We start from the raw sequence: 23,661 nt of genomic DNA, 5'->3' as shown, positions 1-23,661 counted from the left end.
GTGTGTGTGAGTGTATGTGTGAGTATGTGTATGTGAGTGTGTGTGTTTGTGTGTGTGCCTAAGTGTGAATGTGTATGTGTGTGAGTGTGTGTTTGCCTGCCCTTCTAGAATGGAAGCTCCTCCAGGACAGGAACTGTTTTGTTTTTGTATCCTCAGCACCAAGCACACTGCTTGGTATATAGTAGGTACTTAATAAATGCTTGTTGAAGGAAGGAAAGAACAACTGAATGAAGTAATAAATGAATAGTTGGGCAGGGGAGCAGCAAGGTGGCACAGTGGACAGAGTGCTGGGCCTGGAATCAGGAAGACCTGTGTTCAAATTTGGCCTCAGACACTTCCCAGCTGTGTGACCTGGGCAAGTCACTTCACCCTGTCTGCATCAGTTTCCTCATCTGTCAAGTGAGCTGGAGAAGGAAATGGCAAACCACTCTGGTATCTCTGTCAAGAAAATAGGGTCACAAAGAGTCAGACACAACAGAAATGACTGAACAGCCTCAGCTGGCAGGAAAAAAGGGTTTCCATGAGTAAGTGGAGGGAATCTCAAGGAAGAAACTCCCTCTAGCACTAGGATGAATTTTAAAGTCAAACGCCAGGGTCTTAGGGAGTGAGGGCGGGAAGGTAAAGGACGGGGGTGGGGCTCAGACCCCGGCCTCCCTGCCCACTGCACCACACTGCCTCTTCTCCATCATTTTAGGGGGTGGGGGAGGAGCTAGACCTGTGACTTCCCTGGTAGAGGGGATTCCCAGTGAGTCAACCCCACCAGGGCAGAGCTAGGCATGCTCTGTAACTGGCAGAGCCGCATCACGTCAGGCCCTGTTGTCTGGACCAGTGAGGAGCAGTCATCCAGCCCTGGACATGTGCCCACGGTCATCCAGCCTGTGTGCGCTAGAGGCCGGTCTTGGGTCCAAGTCCTGGGCCAGCTTTCCGTCGGTGATGGCACACTGTGCCTCATCATGCATGAGATATCATAAGACTGTTGGGCGGTGGTGCAGTTCGGTTCTGTGTAGGGGGAGCAGAGAGGTGGGTCTGGAGCCTGAGGAAACCCCACTGAAACCTCAAGAGTTTCTTCCTGAGGGATGCTGAGGTTTCTCTTCTCCCTGGTGGCTGCCCAACAGGAAGCAAGTGAGCTCTGAGGCTCATGGTCTCACGGAATGAAGAGACTCTCTATCCCAAGGGCTCCATTTTGGAATTGGTTTTGGAGCCCACCTGGAGCATGAGAGGACCATGTGCACAGCCAAGGAAGGAGCAGGGGCATAGAACATTACATGGAGAAGGGGGTCAGAGGTCTTCCAGCCCACTCACCTCATCTTACAGAGAAGGAAACTGAGGCACTGGGATGGGCAAGAGCAAACTCATCCATTGACCCATCCATCTATGGGTCATCTATGACCCAACATCCATGTTCATTCTGGATAGTATTGGGTCCGATACTGGACTGGTTTTCCATTTCTTTCTCCAACTCATTTGACAAATGAGGAAACTGAGGCAAACAGGGTGAAGTGACTTGCTCAGGGTCACTCATTTAGTAAGTGTCTGAGGCTGGATTTGAACTCAGGAAGATGAGGCTTCCAAGCCCAGCGCTCTATGCACTATGGCGCTACCTAGCACCCCCCCACCCATTTATCCAACAAACATTAACCCTGCTATTTGCCAGGTTTTACCAATGTAGGGGCTGGGTATGCCAACTAAACTCCAAGTATCCCCACTTTCAATAGAGGTGAAACACAGATAAGTAAATGAAATTTAATTACAAAGTAATTTGGGGGTCTGAGTAGTTACTAGTAACACTAGTAACAGAGGGGATCAAGAGAGCACTTGAGGGCAGCCAGGATTTCCAAGAGGCAGAGGTGAGTAGGGAGAGCATTTCAGGCATGAGGGGGAAAGACTGGTACAAAGGTGCAGAGGTGGGGGATGGGATGTTCTGTACAGGGAGCAAGAAGGACAGTCCAGCTGGAACTTGGACTTGTAACAGACAACGGAGGAAGCAAGACAGTGAAACCAATGATAATTCGATAGGAGTGTTTATTAACTGGCCGGTGGCTGCCTCTCAGAAGGAAAAACAGCCCTGAGCTTTCTGTTAGACATAATTTTATAGAAAATGTGGTTGCTAGCAACAGAACATGTTTCTAAGGGGGTGCAGTGCCATTGGTATTGTCCCTATTGAAACAAGCGAAGCCATGATCCCTTAGCAAAACCTTGGAATCCGTGGGAATCTGTGGCATGTTTCTAGCAACACAGGTAAAACATTTCTTTACTATTGGGGCCTATTAGGTGGTTTCCAAGGAGCCCAGTAGGGGTCCCCTCTAGCAGGTTTAAGGGGCATTGGTGTATGATTTCTGGTGGTCACTTCAGGGTGAGTGAGAGAGCTAGCGTTCACAGAGAGGTCCTCTGTTTCCAAATCCAGCACCTCCCCACTATACCAAGCTGTACTCTCAGACTCTTGGAGGGTTCCAGGTTCCTAGCTCAGGCTTCTCCTCACTCTTGGCTGGGCTTGAACCATGGGCCTTCCTTTTCCAAGGAATGAAGGTCCTTGTGAGGAGGCAGCCCTCCAGCACCCCCTGAGTGTGTCCTTAGGGCACACCCAAGTGTGTCTTTGGTCAAGGAGGGAGAGAGTAGATGAATGCAGAGGCTAGGGTGATATTGGCTCCAGTGACCAGAGGAAGTCAGGAGGAATAGAGAGAATTAACCCAAATGGCACCACCTGCTATCCCTCAGTTCAGCAGGCAGGGATTCATAAATCTGGAGCTGGAAGCCAACTTGTTCAGCTTCATTTTACAAATGGGGAAACTGAGGCCCCAGGGAAGTTAGTGGATTGCCTGTAGTCACATAGGAAGTACTCATCAGAGGGGGGGATTGAACCCACTTGTTCTGGTTCCAGGGCCAGGACTCTTTCCCTGCATCATAAGGACTCACCTCTGACCCAGTCATTACCCAAGCTCCCAGCACTGAGACCAGCATGCAGTGCTGGTGTCTGCCACCTTAGTCCCAAGACCCTGCTGGACACCTGCCAGGTATCTCTGATTCCTTCCATTTGGCTGGGTCTGACTTCTGGCTTCTGGAGCTCCCATCAGTCCATCTGCTGACCAGGCAGGAGAGAGTTAAGTCCTTATCACCCCAAGGAGACTTGCCTGAGCGGGGCAGTGTGTGTGTGTGTGTGTGTGTGTGTGTGTGTGTGTACACACAAGTCTATGGGGGGAACCGAGACAGGGCACACCCCTTAGAGGAGGTTCCTTCCTGCAGCCCTCCCTCCCCTCCTCCTTGCTGTCTTACTCCCTCTCCGGATAACCAGGATCTCCTGCAGCCCAGCCCAGCCTCTGGCCCTCCAGCCCTGCCAGGGCTCCCCCTGAGCCTGCCAAGGGGACCTGTTCCCAGAATCCAGGAGTGCTCCCTTCCCTGCCCATCCCTAGCCCAGGGCAGGCAGCTGGGCAGCATCCTTTGGGGTGAGTAGCTAAGGCTCTTACCATTTCTTTGAACCTGTCCGGGCTGTCAGAGGGCCCTCCAAATGAATGGGTGTTGGTGGCAGTGGAGGGGCATGGGGCAGCAGAGAGAGGGGGTCTCTCTTTGTGCTTCTGGCCGGGGAGGAGGAGGAGGGCGGGGCTCCATATTGTCCTCTCAGACCTCAGGACCCTTTGCCCCCACTGGGTCTGGTTTGGCGTGAGATCTGCTAAAGACAGCTGTGAATTCCTTGTAGGGAGTAAAGATGGAAAAGGGGGAGGCTAGAGCAGATGTCGGAATGGAGGAGGCAGGACAGCGGGAGGGGCCATGGATGCTGGTGCCTGAGGGGCTCAGCCTGATTCAGGGAGGGACTCTGGGTCAGGGAAATGGGGTTCGAGGGGAGGGGGGATGTGAAGGAAGAGAGGCTCTGGGGAGCAGGAGATGGAGAGGAGGGTCAGGGGCCAGGTAGGCCTGTCAAGGGATCCATCCTTCCGGCAACCAGTCAGAAGATGGCTTTCAGGCTTAGGAGCCTACCGTTGGAAGGTGCTATGAATCAAGGCTGCATGGTCACAGCTGCCTCAGCCAGGAAGCGGCTCTAAGTGGGTGAGGAGTGCAGCCCCACCCAGGTCTGAGGGAGCCCTGGGGGCTCAGAGGAGCTCCCCTACTCTGCCTTGCTCACGTCCCTCCCCTGGCTTCTGCCCCTGTTACTGACACTTGTCTCTAGCCCCACCTTAGCTCTGGGCCCTGTCCTCTGTCCTGTGCCCCCATCCCTGTCCCAAATCCTTTTTCCATTCCTCTCTCCTTCCCTTTTCCTACCCCTATCTCCCTCCCTGCCCTGGTCCTGTCTCCCCCCTCTCTTCTTTTTTCTTCTCTTCCTTCCTGTCCTCATGCCACTTTCCATCCCCTCCCTGGCCCCATCTCTCCTTACCCTGATTTCTGGTAGACTGAGGCTGCCCACTGCCCCTGCCATCCCAGAACTGAGTAGGGGAGAGGGGCCTAGGAGCAAGAATCAGAGAAACCTACTTCCTTACCCTCAGAAGGCCTGGTTGTCCCGCCCTCGTGATGACTGTGGTTTCAGTTTGCCCGAGGGTGACGTTATATGACACAGGAAGCTCCCTTGTGTGGGGCACAGAGCCCTAGGTAGGGCCTTATGGAGGGGCCCAGACAGGAGAGCTAAGCAGGGCAAGCTGATGGTTAGTGCTCAGTGCTTTGCCATAGAGTGAAGGCTGGGAACGCTGGGACCTCAGAGCTTGCCTTGGAGAGTCTGTTGGGGAACTTGGGGGACTCCAGATCTTACAATGACATCTTCCAAGCACGCACACACATAACACACATGTACATATATGTTTGTGTTTGTACATGCATGTGTTTATATCCACACACATTATATCCACATGCATTTACATATATATTTAAGCAAACCTTTGATTTCATCAGAATGTGGGGAGCTGTTGGTGAGGGACATCCTCTCCCTATATAGAGCTGTTTGCTCTGTCCCTTAAAAGAGTTTGAGATATTTTAATATAGTTTAGTGCCAGGAGCACTGAGAGATAACGTGTCCTCCCCAGGGTCATATGACCAGTGTCAAAAGCAGGACTCAAACCCAGGTCTGTCTGACACAGAGGCTCTCTCTCTCCACTCTGCCTCCCTGCCAATGACTTTTCTTTGTTTGGTGACATCGCCCCAAAGGTTTCAGGGCCTGCCCAGAGTTACCCACAGAAGGACACAGTGATTACCCAAACTGGTGATGCTGGTGGAAAATTAACAGGTTCCAGAAAAGTGATCATTTTAAAAATTGTTTTATTGGTTCCTTTTATTTTCCATCACAATCATTTTTAGACATGCCCATGCCAAAACAGAACTCTCCCTCATAACAAAGGAAAACAGCCAAACAAAAGCTCCCGTGCCACAGCCTCCCTATCTAGAGATGGACACAGCACTCTGCCCCAGGAGCTCCCACCTCTCTTTAAGACAAGGAAGCCACGGCTCCTGATCTGGTCTGCTGTTCTCCAGGTTAGGTGCTTTTCAGTGACACTGAGACTGGCTTCCTTTCAATGTCCTCTTCATTTACATAAGAGAGTAATAGATTATTATTATTAATAGATTATTAAGAACATAATAATGATATTATATTACATACATTGTAATATTATATCAATACATTAATATCAACAATATATTATAAGCCATATGATAGTAATATTATAGATTATATATTACATATAATACCATATTGATAGGCTTGTATGCTGTGTTGTTATAATGTAATATTAATACTATGTGATATTATACATTACATGCTATTAATACAGATTAATAATGATAAGTGATTATTGAAATAGCTAATGTTCATATAGCATTCCCTATGTTCCAGGTGCTGTACTAAGAACTTCACCATTATTATCCCATTTATTTCTTACAACAAATCTGGAAGGTAGATGCTGTTAGTATTCCCATTTTAAAGATGAGAAAATCGAGGCTAAGAGAGGTTAAGTGACTTTCCCATGGTCACTCATTTAATCCTTATAACAACCCTGGGGAGGTATGTGCTATCATCCTCTTTTTTAATTTATTTTTTGGTCTTTTTGGAGGGGGAAGGCAGGGCAATTGGGGTTAAGTGATTTGCCCAAGGTCACACAACTAAGTAACTGTTAAGTGTCTGAGGCAGGATTTGAACTCAGGTCCTCCTGACTCCAGGGTCTGTGTTCTACTCACAGCATCATCTAGCTGCCCCTATCATCCTCTTTTTAGAGATGAAGAAACTAAGACCGACAGATTAAATGACTTGCTCAGAGTTACATAGACAGCAAATGTTTATGCAGCTGCATTTGAACTCGGATCTTCCTGCCTCCAGGACCAGCACTCTAGCCACTGCATGACCTAGCTGCTCCTCCTTACCCTAGTTACCATTTATCTCCTTCTGGCTCTGTTTGCTTCTCTCTGCATACATTCTTGAAAATCCTCCCATGATTCTCTGAATTCCTTATCTCTGTCATTCTCCCAGAATCACAGAAGCCCAGGGCTGGAGCAGGGGGGCTCCTCAGAGGCTATCTAGTGCAGTGGCCCAGAATCCCCTCAAAAACATTCCTGTGAATGGTTATCAGAGTTTTGCTTAAAGCCCCTCGCTTCCCAAGGCATCCCAGTCCTTTTCTGAACAGCTTTGATGGTTAGGAAGTATCCCCTTCCATCAAACCTAATTTCCTTTACATTTTTGGCAAAGTATGGGGAAATCTGTTTTTTTCCACTCCATTCACATGACACAATTTGCTCAGCCAGGGTCTTCCAAAGAGTCTAGAGAAATCTAGAAAAGGGGGTTATGGGATGTAGTGGAAAGAACCCTGGGTTCTAGTCCTGGCTCTGGCCCCAAGTAGCTAATCTCAGACAAAGTCCCTACTCCCCTCTAGGCTGGAATTCCCCATCTGTATAACAAAGACATCGATTTAGGATCTAGGAAGGATATAGAACTCATTTGGAGAGTATCTAGTCCACGTTCTTACTCTCTTGTTGTACACATGGGGAAACTGAGGTATGAATGGAGGGGAATGATTTGTCCAAGGTCAAGCGGCTAGTCCAGGAAGCTGAGAGTAGGACTCAAGGTCTCTGATATCAAATTTAGGGCTCCTTCCAGCCAGTGCCCTGGTGAGGTAAGCTCCAAGCTTGAATGTTCTATGAAATACTCAATAATAAAGCTGATCGGGGTAGGGGACCTTGGTATAGGATTCCCAATCAGCCTTCCCTCTCCCCTCCAGCTCCAAAGTAAGAGGATTGTGACCTTCTTCCCTATAAACAAGATAAAGTGAATGTTCCCTAGAATATGATGGGACAGAGTCTATACAGTACTCTACAAACCTTAGAGCTATTTATTAATGTGGGCCAACACCCTTATTTTTACTATTGTTGCCATGATTGTGATTACTTGAAAGTCCTGCCCAAAGCTCCAACAGAGCCAGAAAGTGGTATCACCCAGGAGCACACTGTCTCTGTGGTTATCCCTCTGACCCCCCACTCCACTCCACACTAGAGATTCAGATGTGGAAGGGGCTTTCTTGCCTTATAAGGAGTTGGTATGATGCAATGGAAAGAATGTATGAGCACTCAGTCTTTCAGGACATTATTTTTATTCATCAAACTAAAAAAAACTCCAAAACTTATTTTTTAAATTAACAACTAAACTTTGCTTAAAAATAGAAACTTTAAAAATGTGACACAAAATACTGATTTCTTTCTTCCTGTGGTGATGAACAGCCTCTGCAAGTATACAGTCCCTTCAACAGAATGATGATCTAACCGAAGCTGCCAAAACACGGGTGATAAGGGGAGGGAGGTGCCAATGGCTGTGCTTCATTCTGTTAGTGGGGGCTCATGCTGTCAGCGACTGTGGACTCTCTATCCTGTTAACTTGTGGAGAGAGAGCTGGACTGGAAGTCAGATAGACAGACATCTACAAATATATGTATATACACGTGAATATATACATATGTCTACACATAGATGTATGTATATATATAGAGACAGAGAGGCAGAGACAGACAGACATATATAGAGACGATAGACATATGTATATATAGACACACATATATATATAGATACAGACATATGTAGAGAGAGACAGACATATATAAGTAGAGAAAGACAGACATATATATATAGACAGATAGACATATATATGTAGAGAGAGACAGACATATATAGAGAGGGAGAGAGACAGATATATGTATATATAGAGAGACAGACATATAAATATATATAGAGACAGACATATATATATATATAGAGAGAGACAGATAGACATACATATGTAGAGAGAGACAGACTATATATAGAGAGACAGATAGACATATATATGTAGAGAGACATACATACATATATAGAGAGACAGACATATATATAGACAGATAGAAATATATGTAGAGAGAGACATATATATAGAGAGAGACAGACATAAATATATATAGGGAGACAGACATATATAGAGACAGGCAGACAGACATATATATATATATATATAGAGAGAGAGAGAGAGACAGACAGACAGACAGACAGACAGACAGACAGACAGACAGATGATGAAGGTGCTTAAGCTCTCTCAGCCTGTTTCCTCACTTGCAAAATAGGAATAGCACTTACCTCTCAGGGCTTCTGGGAGGATCAAATGAAGCAACATATGTAAAATACTTTGAAAATCTTTTTTTTTCCCTTTTTTAAATTAATGTGTTTGTTTCCTTTTAGTTTGCAGGATTCAATTCCACAATTTCTTGAGTTCACATTTTGTCCCCCTCCCTTCCCTCCCACCCATGGTGGCATACAGTCAAGTACAGGATCTGTAAATATTTTCACATTATACATTAGTCAGGTTATAAAGACAGATGGTATCAGATGGAATGAAAAATGGTAAAGAGGACATAAAACCAAATAAGAGAAGGAAAAAGATCAGGTAGTTTGCTTCCACCTGGATATAAACTCAGTTCTTTCTAGTTCTTTCTCTGGATGCACATATTTCTCTCCATCACGAGTCTTTTGGAGTTGACTTATGTCTCTGCATTGCTGAGAAGAGTCCAGTCTATCAAAGTTGGTCATCACACATACGTTGTGTCTGTAATTGTGTACAAATTTCTCCTGGTTCTACTCTTCTCACTCAGCATCAGTTCTTTTAAGCCTCTCCAGGTAAATATGAAGACTGTCTGCTCCTCGTTTCTTATAGCACAATAGTATTCCATAACATGCATATACCACAACTTGTTGAGCCATTCTCCAATTGATGGGCACCCCCTTAGTTTCCAATTCTTTGCCACCACAAAAAGAGCTGCTATAAACATTTTTGTACATATGGGTCTTTCTCCCATTTCTATGATCTCTTTGGGATATAACCCTGTGTGGTATTGCTGGGTCAAAGGGTATGAAATTATTTATAGCCCATTGGGCATAATTCCAGATTGCTCTCCAGAAAGGCTGGATCAGTTCACAAATCCACCAGCAATGCATTAGTGTTCCAATTTGCCCACATCCTCTCCTGCATTTGTCATTTTCCTTTTTTGTCATCTTAGCCAATCTGACTGGTGAGATGCGGTACCTCAGAGTTGTTTTGATTTGCATTTCTCTAATCAATAGTGATTTAGAGCATTTCTTCATGTGCTTATAGATATCTTTAATTTCTTTTTCTGAAAACTGCCTGTTCATATCCTTTGACCATTTATCAATTGGGGAATGACTTGTATTCTTATAAATTTGACTCAATTCTCTGTATATTTTAGAAATCAGTCCTTTGTCAGAGACATAGGTTGTAAAGATTCTTTCCCAATTTCCCACCTCCCTCTTAATCTTGGTTACATTGGCCTTGTTTGTACAGAAGCTTTTCAATTTCATGTAGTCAAAATTATCCATTTTACATTTTATAATGTTCTCTAATTCTTGTTTAGTCATAAAGTCTTTCACTCTCCACAAATCTGACAGGTAAACTATTCCTTGTTTTCCGAGACTGCTTACAGTATCAACCTTTATACCTAGATCATGCACCCATTTAGACTTAATTTTGGTATACAGTGTTAGATAATGGTCTATGCCCAGTTTCTGCCATACTATATTCCAGTTTTCCCAGCAGTTTTTGTCAAATAGTGAGTTCTTATCCCAAAAACTGGGGTCTTTGGGTTTATCAAACAATAGATTACTATAGTCGCTGACTTCTGAATCTTGTGTGCCTAATCTATTCCATTGATCCACTCCTCTATTCCTCAGCCAGTACCAAGTAGCTTTGATGACTGCAGCTTCATAATACAGATTGAAATCTGGTATAGCTAGTCCACCTTCCCTAGCATTTCTTTTCATTAATTCTCTTGATATTCTGGACCATTTATTCTTCCAAATGAATTTTGTTACTATTTTTTTCTAGTTCTATAAAGTAGTTTTTTGGTAAATTAATTGGTATGGCACTAAATATATAATTTAGTTTAGGTAAAATTGTCATTTTTATTATATTACCTGGACCCAGCCAAGAGCAATTGATATTTTTCCAATTAGTTAGATCTGACTTTATTTGTGTGAAAAGTGTTTTGTAGTTGTGATCATATAGTTCCTGGGTTTGTTTTGGCAGGTAGATTCCCAAATATTTAATAATGTCTACAGTAACTTTAAATGGGATTTCTCTTTCTATCTCTTGCTGTTGAATTTCATTGGAAATATATAGGAATGCCGAGGATTTATGTGGGTTTATTTTATATCCTGAAACTTTGCCAAATTTATTTATTGTCTCAAGTAGTTTTTTACTTGATTCTCTAAGTATATCATCATGTCATCTGCAAAGAGTGATAGCTTGGTCTCTTCTTTGCCTAATTTGATTCCTTTGATTTCTTTTTCTCCTCTAATTGCTATTGCTAACATTTCTAGTACCAGATTGAATAAGAGGGGTGATAGTGGACACCCTTGTTTCATCCCTGATCTTATGGGAAATGCTTCTAGCTTCTCTCCATTACATATAATACTTGCTGATGGCTTTAAATAGATGCTACCTATTATTTTAAGGAAGGTTCCATTTATTCCTATACTTTCTAATGTTTTTAGTAGGAATGGATGTCGTATTTTGTCAAAAGCCTTTTCTGCATCTATTGAGATGATCATGTGATTTCTGCTAGTTTTATTGTTACCTTTCAGGGCTTCTGGGAGGATCAAATGAAGCAACATATGTAAAATGCTTTGAAAATCTTAAAGAGAGAAGGACTGGACCCATTTCAATGGTTTGGGGAACTCCTGGGTGAAGAAATTCCCTCCACCAATACTGGTCAGCTTGTTGTTGTTCAAGTCATTTCAGTTGTGTCTGACCCTTTGTGACCCCACTTGGGGTTTTCTTGGCAAAGATCCTGGAGTAGTTGGCCATTTCCTTCTCCAGCACATTTTACAGATTAGGAAGTTGAGGCAAGCAGAGGTAAGTGACTCACTCAAGGTGACACAGCTAGTAAGTGTCATATCTGAACTCAGGTCTTCCTGACTCCAGGCTGGTGCTCTATCCTGGTCAGCAACTTTCTGTACTATATTGTCTTTGAGAGTTGCCAAGAGCATTGAGAGACTTAGTGACTTGCCCAGGGTCCTGCAGCCAGAATCAGGACTCGAACTCACGTCTTCCTGTCTTAAAAGTCAGTTATCTACCTCTCTATAATCCTTAAAGTAGTACCAGGACATAACCCTGTGTTCTCATGGACAGTGACTTGCCCAGGGTCCTGCAGCCAGAAGCAGGACTCGAACTCAGGTCTTCCTGTCTTAAAAGTCAATTATCTGCCTCTCTATAATCCTTAAAGTAGTACCAGGACATAACCCTGTGTTCTCATGGACAGTGACTTGCCCACACCTTCTCCCAAATCTTCCCATTCCAGAATCTTCATAAAGCTTTCCCAGAAGTCCCATTTCCAACAAGTCACTGCCTCTGCAGGGTAATGTGATGTTTGAGATGATGATGATGATGGTGACAATGGTGTGATTTGGGGCTCAAACTAAAAGAGCTTATCATGCAATTAAATTACAATGTGAAGCCCTCTTTTTGGAGATGTCTGACTGTACTGGACATAGCCCAGACACAATGTCCTCCTGCCAAAGGAGACACAGCTCTTCAACAGCAGAGCAAAGCAGGACATTGCAGTAGAAAGAGGTCTGACTTCAGAGTCATAGAATCTAGGTTAAAATCCTCGTGCTTTAGGTTTCTTTTAATTTTTGGAGGCAAATCAGGGTGAAATGACTTGTCCAGGGTCACACAGCTAGTAAGTGTCTGAGGCCAGATTTGAACTTGGGTCCTCCTGACTCTAGCCCTATCCACTGCACCCCAGAGCTCCTCCTGGTTTGTTTTTTTAATCTCCAAACAAATCCATGGTTTCTTTCTGCTCTTCCCATAGTAAATTCAAAGCCTTTGCCCCCACACTGGGTTATAGTGGGTCTTGGGACTTTGGCCAAAATATGTTAATTATGTTTCTCTGCCCTGCCCCTCCTGCCTCCCCTTTGTACCATAGCCACTGACTGGTCAGTCTCCTAGACCTAGCCTGTCTTAGTAAAAAATTGCACTATTATTTTACTCATTACAAATTACAGGCAGTTAGGTGGCACAGTGGATAGAGCGCTGGGCCTGGATTCAGGAAGACCTGAGTTCAAATCTGGCCTCAGATACTTACTAGCTGTGTGACCCTGGCCAAGTCACTTCACCTTGTTTGTCTCAGTTTCCTCTTCTGTCAAATGAGCCGGCGAACCACTCCAGTGTCTTTGCCAAGAAAACCTCAAATGGGGTCATGAAGAGTCTGAAACAAGTGAATAGCAAAAGTTACTAGTTATTGCTAACCCTCCACATCTCAGAAAGCCCCAAGGCAGGGGCTGATGCTTAAGGTTTACATTTTCTACCTACTACTTTTTGAGAAAGAAATTTCCCATGCTTGGACGCTGTTTCCTTATCTGCAAAATAACAGGCTTTAGGCCGAGGAATTGTGGTTCAGAGGTCTTGATCAAAGACCTGTGGGGTCTTTGGCTCTACTTTCAGGACACCTTCCTCCCCAGGGATAAAGGTGGATGCAACAGGGCCAATCTCAGGCCACATGGGCCCCAGATCTTTGGCCCTCTTCTCCTTAGTCCAAGCAAAATTGAGGCTAAAGACCCAGGTAGTATACATGTATCACATATAAGTGTGTGTATGTGTAGATGTGCAATATATGTAGACCTAGACAGAGACTTGGACGTGGACTGGACATGGACATAGACATGAGGGGGCAGAGCTGTGATTTCATTGCTATAGGGAATTCCTGATAAGGAAAATAAATCTCTACTAATACCAGTGAACCCCAACATTTCAGCCTATGGTCTTTATTTTATTTTTTAATTGTTGAACACTTATTTTCTCCTTCCTACTCCTCCCTCCATTAGGAAGAAAAAGGATTAACACCCTTGTAACAAATAGAGGTAGTCAGGCAGAACAAATCCCCGGAGTGGCCACGTGAGGAATGGTGTGTCTCAGTCTGCCTGTTAACCTACCAGCTCTCAGAGGTAGGCAGCATGTTTCATCGTCGGTCTTCTGGCATGATCAGAGTTCTGAAGTTTTTCAGAATGGTTTTCTTTTACCATGTGGTCATAGCATAAACTGTGCTCTTGGCTTGGTGAATTTTAGACTCAGAGAGGTTCAGTGGTTTGCCCAGGGTCACACAGCCAGAATGTGTGGCAGGACTTGAACCAGGCCCTCCTGACTCCATGGCCACACTGTAGTGGAGCTGCCCACCCCCAATCATCACCTCGCAAGCTGGCCCTGGTTCTCCTGCTTTCTCATGACACCCTTTGATTTTGCCCACACTCCTGACCTTGTAAAACATTTGTTTCTTTCTCTGTTCCTGCCTGGCCTTGCAAAATCTTCCTGTATCTCTTTCTTTCTGAAGACGATCCTTTGGGAAGGTCCTGAGAACCTCCGGGAAGAGATAAGACAGGGTGCCCTCCTCCGCCCCAAGATGCCTGAGCCAGCCAGAGGGCCGGCCTTCCGGCTGGAGACTACAGAAGGTGACCAGGAAGGGGGGTCATCAGCTGCTGCTGCCACAGGGGAGAGAGGATCTAGAGACCAGCTGCCCCCCATGGAGTCGGCCTTCCAGAAGGAGAGCAAGGACTTCTCCCCTCAGATCAAAGTTAATCTCAATTACCGGAAAGGGGCAGGTCCCAGGTAAGCAGAGTGCTTTGTGTGATAACAACCTGGGGGCCAGGCTTGTCTTAATGGGCATTCTTGGTTTGGATTAGATGGCAGCTGAGGCTCTTTTCATGGGCAAATAATCTCTTTGGGCCTCACTTTCCTCCTCTGTAAAATGGGACTGGATCAGGGATTGTTAACCCAGAGTCTGTGAACTCATTAAAAAATATTTCATTGACTACATTTTGGTACAATAATTGGTCTTGGTAATTGTATGCAGTTTATTTAAAAAACATTATTCTGAGCACCAATCTCTAGGTTTCAGACTGCTCAATGGGTACACAATGCAATAGTTCCAGCCCCCTGGATCTCTAACATTGCTTTTGCTTTTAAATCCCATGGTCCTTATCTCCAAGAGCATCCTGGTCAGTCAAGGAGGCCATTGGGTGGGAGGGAGAGACAGCTGGGAAAAAGCCTTAGATGTTCTTCCCACGTGGTTTTTTGATGGCCCTCCAGTCCCAGGTTTTCTCCCTCTTTAGTATATCCTATAAACTGACTTTCCCTGTCCTTCTCTTGATTTTCATGGGCTTTGGTTTAATCCAGGAATGGGGAATCTGCAGCCTTAAGGCCATAAATTCCTCACCCCTGGTTTAATCCTAAATGAAAGGGTTAGACCTCAATATGATTCTTACTCAGGCATCAATACTACAAAATGCGACACCACATTTGATTACTGGGAAAATCAAATAGGTCTAAGGTTTTGGGGGCAGAGCATAAAGGATTGGCATCTAACTAGGTTCATAGAATGTTGAAGCTGGAACAGGCCTTCAAAGTCAACAGTCAGGGCTGAGGGCTCAATAGTGGGACCGCTGAGGCCAAATTCCCTACAGGGGCAAAGTTTTTCCCCTTGTGGGGACATGGGCCCAGTTTGATCACCTCCATCTTCCATTTCCCCTTGGCCCCTTGGCAGCCCATCGGATCCAAACCGCTTTGACCGTGACCGACTCTTCAATGCAGTTGTGGGGGGAAACCCGGACAACCTGAAAGGCTTGCAGGAATACCTGATGCTGACAAGCAAGTATCTCACGGACTCTGAATTCACAGGTAGGCCCCACAGCTGTTACCAGCAGTTTTTTGCACCCAAAGCAAGCCTAATGAACAGGCCAGGGAGAAGCCTGTAGGGCTGCTCCTGCTTGGGGAGGCTGTGGTAGTGGTTTGGAAGAGAGGAAACCAGGGTAGGCCCGGGATGAGCTCACTTGGGTGCTGCCAGGGCTGGGGATGACAAAGAGGAAGTACATCCTGTGCTGGGTTCCTAATGTAAATAATTACTCTTTTTTTTTTGGAGGGGGGAGGGTAGGGCAATTGGGGTTAAGTGATTTGCCCAAGGTCACATAAGTATAAGTGTCTGATGCCGGATTTGAACTCAGGTCCTCCTGACTCCAGAGCCAGTGCTCTATTCACTGTGCCACCTAGCTACCCCACTAATTACTCTTGCTGGGCAGACAGTAAACTCTGTTTTCATGTGTCTGACGGCCTCTGAGATGGTCAGTGCAGTGCTTGTCCATGTTCCATAACGAGTTCCAGGTTCTTTTGACCCAATGGGATGGATGGATGGGTATTCATGGAACTGTAATCAGCAGTTTTGGTGCGTGTATGTGTGTGTGTCTGGGGCAGGGAGAACAAATTTCATAAAACCTGCCTGATGTGAGCTGCAAATATTCTCTCAAATCAGCTTTTTAAGACACATTCAGCTGAAAAGAGTCCAGGACATAAGACCCCAATGGCAGAAGAGAGAGAAATCCAGAAGCCCCTGATCACTTCCTATTTTAACTAATCATTCTTGCTAACTAGGTGCTGAGCTCAGTTGCTTCTGTGCTATTGAAGAAGGGTTATCCTATCTTAATGAGGCAAAGCCACTGTGGCACGGCCCTAGTTACAGCTCTAAATACAAAGCCTAACCTTGGTCATTCTCTGATGACTTAGATGTAGGAATTGTGCTAAGCAGCCACGTGTGTTGATATTAACGGTGTCTATTTCCCACATCAGTGGGAGAAGTAGCAGTATCGGAAAAGTTGAACTGTCCAATGGAATCTCTGATGGTAACCTCTGAGCCCAGGGCCAACCACCTGTTCGGCCCTGTCTTTAAACCACTCTCCTGAGGGTCCCAGACGGAAGGGGTGAAGGCCAGAAGAATTCATAGTAAAGGGTCCTTGTCAACATTAAAACATTATAACTTGTGAACGATTGCTCTGTGAACTGGCTGTGTGAGCCTGGGCAAGTAACTTAATCTCTCTGTGCCTCATCTATGAAATGAGGGAGTGCCCTCAATGGCTTTTTACCTTTATATCTATGATTATAGGAGCTCCCTAGTCCCAGAATAATTTGACCTTGTTTCCAACAAATGTTGCACCATAGTCTGGCCATAGTCCCCAAGGATGCCCAGGTAGGCTGGACTGGACTTGATTCAGGCTGGTAATTAAAATTCCCCTGGGAGTTTAGATCTGATATTAGAACCTAACTGCTAACAGTTAGCAAAAGGACATTTACTTTACTTGGCCGATGCAGGAGCAGGATGTTTAGAAAGGACAGGTTTTGAGGATGCCCCCAAGCTGATTCAGCTGAATGAAGCTTCCTTGCCTGAGTTACCCACCGGGACCCCTCAGCCAAGCATTCAAGCACCCCCAGAGCTCCTCAGGGCTGTTTTGTACTCAGGTGACCAGGAAGTGATGTCAACAACTTAGTCTTTTGAGTCAACCTACTCTCAAGCCTGATCTCAATGCCATTTAAGGAAACTTTAGCCTGACTTACCTGAGGGGAGGGATTGGGATAATGCTATCATCCTGGGTTAATGAATAGCTCCTTGGTGCCTTTGCACTTTTGCCTATGTGTCTAAGTACTCATCAGGACCCACCCTTCCAGACCCAGACTAAGTTATGCCTCCGACAGGAAGTCTTCCCTGACTACTCCAGCCTTCCCCAACCTCTTCTAAAATTTCCTGTCTATACAACATATTCAAAGACAATGCCATATCATCCTATAATGTTTTCTAATTATTTCATGTATCTTTCTAACTAGAGTATGTATTCCTTGAGGGCAGCGACCGTGTGTCTTATATTTACCTGATATAGGCCTAGCTACACCATAGAGACCAAGAGGGCCTTGCTGATTGATTGGTCCTGAGGATGAGAGATTCCACTGGATCCTTGGAAAACTACTACCGGCATTAACAAGGTTGAGGCTGTCAGTTAGAACAGGAAAGTGAGGCATTTGATCTCCTTGTCTATCTCCCTTCACCCCCCAACCTCCCGGACAGATGCCTCCACTGGGAAAACCTGCCTGATGAAGGCTGTGCTGAATCTCCGGGACGGGATGAATGAATGCATCTTAAAGCTCCTACAGATCGACCGTGACACCCGGAACCCCCAGCCCCTCGTCAAGGCTGTGTGCACTGGGGAGTACTACAAAGGTAAGAGGGGAGGCAGGGGAATGACAGAAACATACCTGGAAGCCTAGTCAGAACCCCTGGGTTTTCAGGACCCCTGTTCTGTCACTAACTATCAATCGGGCAGCCTCAAGTAAGCCACGAAACTGCTGGATTCTTAAGCTGGAAGGGACCTTAGAGATTGTCGGGTTGAACCCCTTCAGAAGGGGAAACTGAGGCTCAGAGGGAGGAAATGTCACTTAGGGAGGTTACTGACGGGAGCTGGGACTGGAACCCAGGTTACTTGACTTCCAATCCATCATTTACTTCCAGCTTTGGTCCCTTAACAGTAAAATGGGGAGAAGAACCCCAACCCTATCCATGTCACAGGCTTGTTGTGAGATTTAAGTGAGATCAGAGAGGAGAGGATCTTTTGGAAAAGTGGGAATATTGTTGTTCTAGCCTAAAATTATGATCCAAGGTCTTCTCACGTTTCTCTGAATTCTTCATACTCGTGATTCCTTAGAGGACAATAACATTGCATAGCATTTACATATGATGGTTGGTTTGGCCATCCCCCCAGTCAATGTATCCAGTTTCTTGTTACCCCCAAAATTGCTTCTATGAATATTTTGTTTTACTTTGTTCTTTGTTCTCCTTCAAGTAAATGCCCAGTAGGTGGTTCCAGGCCTGGAGTCAGAAAAACCTGAGTTCAAATCTACCCTCAGACACTTACTAGCTATGTGACCCAGGGCAAGTCACTTAATGCTGTTTCCCCCAGTTTCCAAACTTATAAAAAGAACTAGAGAAGGAAATAGCAAATCACTTCAGTATCTTTGCCCAAGAAAATCCAAATGAGATCACAAAGAGCCAGATACAACCGGAATGACTGAACAGTGACAAAGTTGTGCCAAAGTTGGATCAGAGGGCATGAAAAGTTTAGCCACCTTTTAGCAGCATTCCAATCCTAGCTTGCTATTCCTCATCTTTCTGGGAAATTTCAAATACTTACCATGCTGAAGTGCTCCCGAGAATTTAAAATTTCCCAGGGGTGGATATTTCCTTCGCTGGTGCAGATTACAATCCCTTCATGTGGTCTCACTTTGTATACTTATTGCTTGGGTTCTCCCATAAATCCTCCGTAGAGAATTCACTCAAAGCATTGGAGCCTTTCCTCTATTTGTTTTACCACACCTTAGATACTGGTGCAATAGCTAAGGCCCGTCTCTTATCCCCCATTTTCTAAGATCTTTTTTTGTGTTGCTGAGTTGTTTTCAGTCATGTCTGACTCTCCATGACCCCATTTGGAATTTTCTTGGCAAAGATACTGGAGGGGTTTGCCATTTCCCTTCTCCAGCTCATTTTACAGATGAGGAAACTAAGGCAAACAGAGTTAAATGACTTGCCCAGGGTCACACAGCTGGTAAATATCTGAGACTGGATTTGAACTCAGGTCTTTCTGACTCCAGGCCTAGGGCTGCATCCACTGCACCATCTAGCTGCCCTTCCAACATCATAAGACATGGTTATCACCACCTTTCCCAATCACAGACTTCCTCAGTGATGTCTTACAGGCCAGTTCTCAAATCTAAGCCATCATTGCTCATATGTTGCAACCTGTTACACTTTGCTAGAAATAATAATAATAACACATTTATACTAAACTTTGAGAGGCAATGTGGTGTAATGGATAGAGAGCAAGCCTTAGAATTAGGAAGACTTGGGCCCAAGTCCCGTCACTGACATATACTATCTGTGTGATCCTGGACAAGTTACATAACCTCTGTTTGCCTCTGTTTCCTCAACTGTAAAATGGACTAGGTACTCTCTGTGGTCCCTTCCAGCTATAAATTTATTAGTTTATGTTTTATTTATAGTTCTTTTTATTTATTCATAGTTTATATTTTATATATTTATGTTTTTATTTTTAGTTTATTTTTATTTATTCATAGTTTATATTTGATCTATTTATAGTTTATAGTTTGTTTTGACTTATTTATAGTTTATCTTTATTCATAGTTCATGTTTTATCTCTTTATAGTTTATAATTTGTTTTTTTTTTTAAAGCAATCAGGGTTAAGTAACTTGCTCAAGGTTACACGGCCAGTTATTTCTGGGTATGGTGCTAAGTATCTGAGTCCGGATTTGATCCCCAGGTCATCCTGACACTGGAGCCAGTGCTCTTACTTGCTGAGCCATCTGGCCACCCCTAAGCAATTGGGGTTAAGTAACTTGCTCAAGGTTACACGGCCAGGTGTTTCTGGGTGGGTGCTAAGTGTCTGAGCCCGGATTCGATCCCCATGTCATCCTGACACTGGAGCCAGTGCTCTTACTTGCTGTGCTACCTGGCTGCCCCTTATAATTTGTTTTTATTTATTTATAGTTTATATTTGAATTCGTTTATATCAGACTTCTAGGGTAGAAAAATTGTATGAGGAACTCAAAGTCACCATCCACTCCAATCTCCTGTGACTTTAATGGTTCAGATTTAGATAGGAGAGAATCTCACGGTTCATAGATTGCCCAGAGGCCCCACCCTTGTGACTTCTGCCTTGAAGGAGAGAGTCAGAAGGCAGAGAATGCAGTGAGCACACAACAACATCAGCAAAGATGTGATTGACCCTCTTGGACAGGAAATGACTCTGGACTCACATGCCTGCTTTCTCATCTCTATAAAGTCTTTATGAGGATGGTTTGGGTATGTGTAGGGAGGTTGGCTTGGAAGCTGAGCATGGCTGCTTTGGATCTATGGGGAGATCCATGTGCTCTGGCCCCTCACTTTAAAGAGTGACCAGAGGCTATTGGTGGGTCCTTGCTCTCCATGAGGGTTAAGAAGGGGGCACTGTGCCACAGGGGATTGGTAACAGAGCCAGGGAGAACCAGCCCCTCTGTGGGCCAAGAGGAGCCAGGAGAGACAGCTTCCTGGACTCTTAATCCCTTAATGAATATTGGATAAGTTTAATTCCTAATGATGGCAAGAGAAGGAAAATTTTTGTAGACCTGAACAGAACACCTCTTTAGTCATGTAACTGATCAAAAAGGCAAGGAGAGATGAATGAAATCCCTGAATGTCTGTTTGTTGACTTAAACAAACCATATTTGATTCTGTGGTGCCTTCAAGGCTTTCCTTAAGCAAGTTACCTCCTTACTTGGGACATATGTTAAAATTTGACAAGGGTCCATGGCATATGCAGCCACAGAGACAACTTTGTTGTTTAATAATCTGCTACATGTCGACATCCAACAAGGCATGAAACATGGGGACATATGCTTCCCAAAGGTATTTACCATCATCCCGGAGTTCATTTCAAGCAATGTTCATTTCAAGCAGGCAGTATGGTGGAAGAGCCCTGGCTTTGGAGTCTGAGAATCTCAGTTCAAACTCTGTCCTTGTCAGGGGACAAGGTAGTAAGCATCACTATTTGGGGGGGATATGGGAAGGCTTCAGGGGAGAGGTGGAAACACATAAATTGAATCATGATGGAAGATAAAAATCCTGAAATAAGGATGAAAAGAGAAATAGGGAGGTAGCGTCTATAGTAGCAAGCACCCCAGCATCTCCAGGGTTGCTGCCAACACAGGTTCTTAGATCTGCTTTTCTAAAAGAAAGCAACTCAAAATGGGTTAACAATCTTGCTTTAATCAATCAGACATATCATTTACCTAGTTCAGGGGGAAAAGTCAGGAACCCAAACTTCAGAGTATACCGACAAGTTACAAGCAGAAGTTACAAGAAGACAGAGAAACATTTCAGCAGAGAGAACTCCAACTGTCTGACCATTACCTAGTCACAGTTACCAGAGAGGGAAGCATCAACATCTGGGTTTTCAAAGCCAGGGGGCTCTCAACAGCTGCCCAGAGTCTTGTCTGGTCAAATCAAACAACTCTTCTCAAAGTGAGCCCCAAAACAAAGCCTCACATCAGGGTTTATATAGCCTTCTCCTGGCTCAGAGAATGTAACAACCCTCTTGACCCACTGCCCAATGAAAAAGCATTCCTGAAAATCAAGCCTCCCACCACAGGCTCCAGGTGCACTTAAGTCCATCAAAGCGCCTAGGGGCAGGGAAGATCTTAAATTCCCATTCCCATAACAGCATTTTCTGTCCCCCTCTGTCAAGAGGTGGGTACCATTCTTCATTGTCCATCCCCTGGAATCATGGTTGATCATTACGTTGATCAGAGTTCTTAAATCTTTCACAGCTGTTTGTCCCCTCTCCCCCCCTTTTAACAGTAATACCTAAAAAATACAATTTATTGAATTGATTACATTTTACATCTTTGCTTCTCTCAGGTCAATAGTTACCTCTGTTTTACCACAGGACCAATGGTTGTCATTTTAAAATATGATATTTAATTTTTCCCCCAATTACATATGAAAACAATTTTTAACATTTGTTTTGTTTGTCTTTTTAATGTTGTTTTTGTACCAAATGTTCTCCTGGTTCTGCTCACTTCACTCTGCATCAGTTCATCCAAGTCTTCCCAGGTTTCTCTGAAACCATCCCCTTCATAATTTCCTATAGCACTGTAGTATTCCATTACATCCGTGAACTCTAATAGGTTCAGCCATTCCACAATGGGTCAGAATTCTCTTGTAGTTCCCAGTTTCTTGCTCTTACAAAGAGAGCTGCTATAAATATTTTTGTAGATAGGGGTCCTTTCTCTCTTTCTTTGATCTCTTTGGGGGCACATCCTAGAGGTGGTATAGGAAGGTTATTTTGGCAGCTTTGTGGGGGATAGATTGTAGAAGGGGGAGGCTCGAGACAGAGAGACCAGGTTTTTGTAATAGTCCAGACAAGAGATTATGAGGGTCTGAGTTAGTGTGGTGAAGAAAAGGGAACTGAGAAAGACAATATTGTAGAGGTAGAATCAACAAGATTTGGCAACAGGGCAATATGAAGTGCAGAAGGAAGGGCGTTGGAGTGTGTGGAGCCAAGTCTACCTGGGCTCAGATTCCATCTCAGACACTTGCTAACAGTGTGACCTGTGGGCAAGTGACTCTAGCTTTCCCGGCCTCTGTTTCCTCATCTGTGTGAGGACTTAGTGGCTTCCCAGTACCCTTCGGGTTCCACATTTATGATCTTATCATTCACTGCAATGACCCCTGGAACACCACAAAAACCCTTCAGTGAAAACTATAGGCATTTGTAAGGGACTAATCTTACCCTCCATACAGGCAAAATGAAGTGGGTCAAACATTCCCACTGCTCAGATGAAAAGGTGCATTGTTGTTATTTTTCACATTGTTGTTATTTTACCTCAGTGGGGAGGGTCATCTCTCTAGCTGGGGTAGAGGTGGGACCTGTTGGGAAATGAATTTGCAAAAATCAGCCATGTTGGATTGTGTCTGAGATATGGTGCCCCTCCTGCAATGACCCTCAGACACTGTAAAAGCTCATCCTTTGAATACCAATCTTCTGGTAGTTTTGACTAGTGGGGTGCTATGATCTCGGGAAAAACACAATTTTAGGTGATCCACAGGGGAATGGAGACATTCATGGTGGATATGAACAAGTTTTGCAAGTTCCCAATGAATCTTGGCAGCTGAGAAATAGTATAAAAGATATCAAAGATAATGAGTGGGAAAGGAGGTGGGCTGCGTGTGTAATGAGTTTGAGGGATAATGGGTAGATTGCTTGATGGCTGTATTGGTACAAATGAATGAATGGATGGATGAATACGTGTATGATGAAAGAAGGGATGTATGCATAAATGGATTAGTAGATGGATGGATAAATGAATGAATGTCTGAATGAAAGTATGCATGGATGAATATCATTTATTAATTGCTTATTAATGTGCTAAACACTAGGGATAACAAAGCATAAAAGCAATAGGAGAAGGGCATTCAGCACATTTTGCTACAGAGAATTTCTAGAAAAACAGACAAGAATGGTCCCAAGATAAGATTCATTCATGCATTTTCTGGACAAGAATTTATTAAGCAACTAGTATGCCTTAGGCAGAGGCAGCCAGGTGGTACAGGGGGACAGAGCATTGGATTTGGAGTCAGGAAGACTCATCTTCCTGAGTTCAAATCCGGCCTCAGGCACTTACTAGCTGTGTGACCCTGGGCAAGTCACTTCACCCTGTTTGCCTCAGTTTCCTCATCTGTAAAATGAGCTGGAGAAGGAAATGGCAAACCACTCCAGTATCTTTGCCAAGAAAACCCCAAATG

The 23,661-nt window shown here is 44.5% G+C and overlaps 1 protein-coding gene across 1 annotated transcript in view; it reads left to right on the top strand.

Moving 5' to 3' along the window:
• Window positions 1–2,433: 2,433 nt before the first annotated feature.
• Window positions 2,434–23,661, top strand: part of TRPV2 (transient receptor potential cation channel subfamily V member 2) — a 43,608-nt gene continuing 22,380 nt past the window's right edge. Inside the window, exons 1-4 of the mRNA XM_069089578.1 lie at window positions 2,434–3,440; window positions 13,824–14,098; window positions 15,033–15,166; window positions 17,376–17,528. Of these exons, the coding sequence (XP_068945679.1) occupies window positions 13,893–14,098; window positions 15,033–15,166; window positions 17,376–17,528 (493 nt within the window). The 5' untranslated portion in view covers window positions 2,434–3,440; window positions 13,824–13,892. The remainder of the gene's footprint in view (window positions 3,441–13,823; window positions 14,099–15,032; window positions 15,167–17,375; window positions 17,529–23,661) is intronic.

The sequence above is a fragment of the Petaurus breviceps genome, unplaced genomic scaffold (genome assembly GCF_028583685.1).
Source record: "Petaurus breviceps papuanus isolate PSGF00001 unplaced genomic scaffold, PetGlider_PUasm1.0 186, whole genome shotgun sequence".
NCBI classification, from domain to species: domain Eukaryota; kingdom Metazoa; phylum Chordata; class Mammalia; order Diprotodontia; family Petauridae; genus Petaurus; species Petaurus breviceps.
This window is presented reverse-complemented; position numbering and strand designations above follow the sequence as displayed.